Source organism: Cyclopterus lumpus, chromosome 5, assembly GCF_009769545.1.
Source record: "Cyclopterus lumpus isolate fCycLum1 chromosome 5, fCycLum1.pri, whole genome shotgun sequence".
NCBI classification, from domain to species: domain Eukaryota; kingdom Metazoa; phylum Chordata; class Actinopteri; order Perciformes; family Cyclopteridae; genus Cyclopterus; species Cyclopterus lumpus.
In genome coordinates this window covers 9537919-9542464 of record NC_046970.1, presented here as the reverse complement: position 1 = coordinate 9542464, position 4546 = coordinate 9537919, and the positions used below count along the sequence as shown (strand labels likewise).

Below are 4546 nucleotides of genomic sequence, written 5' to 3'. Positions count from 1 at the left end.
CATTATTGACTTGAGACCTATCAAAAAGTCAACTTTCCCATGTAAGCTTCCACTGGAGCCTTCGGTGTCTTTTATGTGCATCCAATGCGTAAAGGCATACTGAGAAACATTTCCGACAGCACTTGTAGCACAGCAGGACAAGCAGCACAAGCAGCACAGAAGGGCAGGCAGCTCAGACATGTCTGTCTCTAAAGCTTCAGATTATGTAGGTGTTGTGTTGCAGGAGCAGTTCCCTGATAAATATCTCAAGTCACTAGGGGCTGACCCCTTTGGCTTTAGGAAGCATGCAGCCGGTTCGCTATGCTCCGCTGGCTGAGTTTATGGGTCTTGTAGAGGTTGGTGCTCTGGGTCACAGCCCCTTTTTCATGAGTCAGCTTGACCTCCTGCCCCTCCACCTTGCTCTGTGCCTCGGCCTCAACAGTTCTTTGGTACAGGTCCATCTCTGCGTCCATGGGCTCACTAGAGGAGAATGGGTGACACACGGTCTCGACCAGACCAATGAGCGTCCCCAACAGTGCAAAGACCGAACCCACCAGGTAGACCTTCAGCAAACCACGGCTGGGTTTCTGACTCAGCATCTCTTTGGCGAAGGGGATCAAATCCTGCATGATTTCCATTTCCAATGGCTGAGACGCAATGATGAAGGTTGTATGAAGATCTGTTAAAAAATTAACAACATTAGATGGTTTCAGATGTGCAAATGTAAAATGTTTCACAAAGTAGCCAAAGGTACTGTATTTACAATGTTTAACTGTTATTTAAAAAAAACTGCAGTTTAAGATATTGCTTTGGGTTTCGGGAACTCTGCAGCCAGACCAGGAATCATTTCAACACGAGGTAGGCAATAAGAAAGTCCTTTCTGAAAACACTGCAGTCTAATATTCCATGACTACATTTGGCACAAATCTTAAACACTTTAACTGCGGATATTTCAAAAGGAAGCATAATGACTTACTGTGATGTATTTTGTCCCAGTCACAGGTTGATCCTACTCATGAGCTCCAGTTTGTGGCAAGAACACACCTTTGCTGAATACTGCGGCCATTTATAGCCCCACTCTCTCCACCCACACTGTGACAGCTGCTGAATATTCAGGGACCACGGAGGATCCCTGAGCCAGAAACTTTCACCCAGTTGTGTGTAGGCCCATTACACGGTCTCACTAATATTCCGTCTTATCAGAGCATCTGTTGGTTCAAACGTGAGTTTATAGTGACTGCTGTACTTTCAAAGTAATATTCTTAGAACGTGTGTGTGTGTGTGTGTGTCTGTGTGTGAGTGTGTGTGTGTAACCTCTTAACAAGTGAGGTACGATCCCAAATGTACTGTGCCATACCACACCAAACTTCAAATTCTACCGTCACCTTTGAGCTCCACTAGGCATTTGAAACGTTTTGTGAATGCATCTTTTATGGTTGCAATACTATGGCAGCGACAATACATTTAAACACCTGGCTATGCACTCCAAACCTCTTCTGTGGTTGTTCCTGCTACAGTCGGTGTCTCCAGGAACACATGTTACCATGATGACACACACGGACAAACAAGGTGAAAACAATACCAGTGGTAGAAAGGCAATATGATAATGATATGATAATTTCCAAACATAACTTTCCAAACAACGTTTGTGTCGTCCGGTAATTTCCATTGTGCCCTGTACGAATCGAAGCACCTATGTGCTGCATGTGTGGTGTCAAAGTGTGAAAGTGTGAATGTCTTTATTTGCTAATGTTTTATTTAGTTGCAGCATGTCGTCTGGTGAAGCTGTTTTCTTTTATACATTTTTGTTTTGTCTATTTACATGAGTTTTCTTAATTTGGAGAGCTCTGAGATGTCTTCACCCCTATAATTAACAGATTTTATGTCCTAGAATGTTTCTTGTTTAACCGCATAAGACAAGCCTCTCAGTGTTGCCTGAACACAGATTATTATATTGTTACCCAAAAAGGTTCCATAGCCTTTTATCCATATATCAAAGTATCAAAGTCCCCAGCTGACATTAGTTCTGCCTCAGAGAAGTAAAACTAAATCATTGATTCATGCTTTACAGATTATGTTTAGAGGACTACTACAAACGATGGCACAAGATGGACACTAAAAAAGGTCTCTAACAAAATAAAACAGGAATGAACACATGACGTTCCTCAGTGGTTTGTTGTCTCAGTTGTTGCCCTACAGGTGAAGAGAGTCCATGTGAATCTTCCACATCAACAGTCACCCAATCAGGTGAAAGGTTGTGTAAATCCGGACCCCTGCCTCCTTTCTGCTGCTTCTGCTGTGACGTGTGGTCAGAGTGGAACCACACAGACCAGCACGTAGAGCCGACCACACGTCTCACGCTCACTCACGTTGCTGACTAACATGGAGCAGCACAGGAAGTGCAGAGACGTGACGGCATGACGAGAAGCAGACATTACGTGATGACGTCACATTTTTCAGGAGGGTGTTTTTTTATTTTTATATATTGTTTGATCGTTATTGAAAGAATTAAACAATAGGACAAGTCTGTCAGTTTCTGTTCTGAAATGGCATTGGAAAAATAACTTTTTAACTTCTAGACCTAGCCTTTTAGTTTAGTTGGCCAATCAAATTTCTTTTAATCTATAATAGACTATTTTCATTGCAGACTGACAACGATGTAACTAATAGCAACGGTACTCCACCTCTCATAGCCCTGCTTCTGCAGATGCTGGTCACAGCAATGACTTACTGGCACACCTAAATGAAATAGATCTATCATTATAAGCATCCGTATTACTCACACCTGTCTGTATGACGAATCAAATTAGTGACTGTTGATCTAACTTCTTTGGGGATTTTTGAACCAAAAAAAACTCTTCCCTCAGAATGAATGTAATAAAAAGGCCGGCTCACCAGGCATCAGACACAGCCAGGTCCAATGGACCCTATGAGATGTGAAGTCACAAAGACTCCAGGGAGGAAGCAGAGTTAGTAAGGTGCAATGGAGAGATGTAAATTCATCCATAAGTCTTCCAGTTATCTACATAGCCCACATTGTTTGCTGGGCACCACCTCGACAACCAGCGGTGGAATGATGATATGCGGCTATACATGTCATCATTATGTATAATCTTCTTTGGCTCAATACAAATTAATCATTGAATGAAAGGGACCTTGAATCTATATTAAACTGTGTGTGTATGTGTGTGTGTGTGTGTGTGTGTGTGTGTGTGTGTGTGTGTGTGTGTGTGTGCGTGTGTGTGTGTGTGTGTGTGTGTGTGTGTTTGTGTGTGTGTGTGTGTGTGTGTGTGTGTGTATGTGTGTGTGTGTGTGTGAGTGTATGTGTGTGTGTGTGTGTGTGTGTGTGTGTACCTACAATAACAAAATTGAGTGAAGAAACATTTACAATCACATACATGTATTTAAAAGGTCTTAGGTGTTTTTTGCTTATTGCTCTGTATTGATGTTTATCTCCATATGATACCAATAACTTCAAGAAAGCAGCCAATGCTCCATTTCACTGTAACAAGGGGGCAGGAGCTGACGGAGAGGTAACACCAGGCCGTTACTAAGAAATAAATCACAGCTCCTATCCAGGGTGATTGAAGGCGTGACGCTACTTGTCTGAAACTGTATGTGCACAGGAGCCTCCGAGCGTGTTTGTGTAAGTCGAGTCAGAAGACACACCCTGTACTTGGACTTAGTCAGTGTGTCTGGAGAACGGAGGAAAAAACATGTGTGTACAGTTGGCCCTCGGGCTACTATTTCTGCAAAAAAGGTGGTGATGAGCGGCGCTCCAGCACACAGCAGAGTTACCAAACAGCCTAGCAAAGCTCAAACACTGCCTACAGGGCATGTATTGTGCCATGGGAGGGAGGAGTGGTCTTCTCTGTGGAACCCAGAACTGGGCTGTTTTGTGAATGTAAAGGCCACGAACCAGTGTCTTAACAGTGTAATGACATACATTACACAAGACAAATAACTACATTGTTACAGATCAATACTTCTACATCATGTCTTTGACATGTTTGACTTTGTCGAGACATGCTAGTTTAAAATTCTGGCATTAAGGAATTTCACTTTAAGACTGTCGCTAACATGCTGATGGTTAGCAGGCATAATGTTTACCATGTTCACCATCTTAGCTTACTGTGTGAGCATTCTAACATAGGAATGTCGTTAGTTTTGCAGGTATATGGTCGTAAATCAAAGTATTCGATATATTCAGATTTTGACCTGGTGGCACATGAAAAGTCAGAGAATCACCAAAGTTATTATCTTCTGGGGTTATGGAATCATTGAAGCTCAGCTTCATGTTCTTCTTGTTTTAGTGCACCTTATTTAAGTTTGGTGTTCCTTGGCATCTTTGTGTTGATTATGTGTCTGCCTGTGTGTGTGTGTGTGTGTGTGTGTGTGTGTGTGTGTGTGTGTGTGTGTGTGTGTGTGTGTGTGTGTGTGTGTGTGTGTGTGTGCGTTGTGTGTGCGTGTGTGTGTGTGTGAGTGTGTGTGTGTGTGTGTGTTGATTCATGGAGTGAAGGGAGTGGAGGGGAAGGGTGTGTCTCTGACACACACTGTATCATTCCGT

At 42.8% G+C, this 4546-nt stretch overlaps 1 protein-coding gene across 1 annotated transcript; it reads right to left on the bottom strand.

Annotated features, from left to right (window-relative positions):
- Positions 1–275: 275 nt before the first annotated feature.
- On the bottom strand, positions 276–1009 carry LOC117731264 (G0/G1 switch protein 2-like). Its single transcript, XM_034533492.1, has 2 exons — positions 956–1009; positions 276–658 (listed from the first exon to the last, which is right to left on the bottom strand). Exon 2 carries the CDS (start codon positions 615–617, stop codon positions 276–278), a length of 342 nt encoding a protein of 113 aa, XP_034389383.1. The 5' UTR covers positions 618–658; positions 956–1009.
- Positions 1010–4546: the final 3537 nt, after the last annotated feature.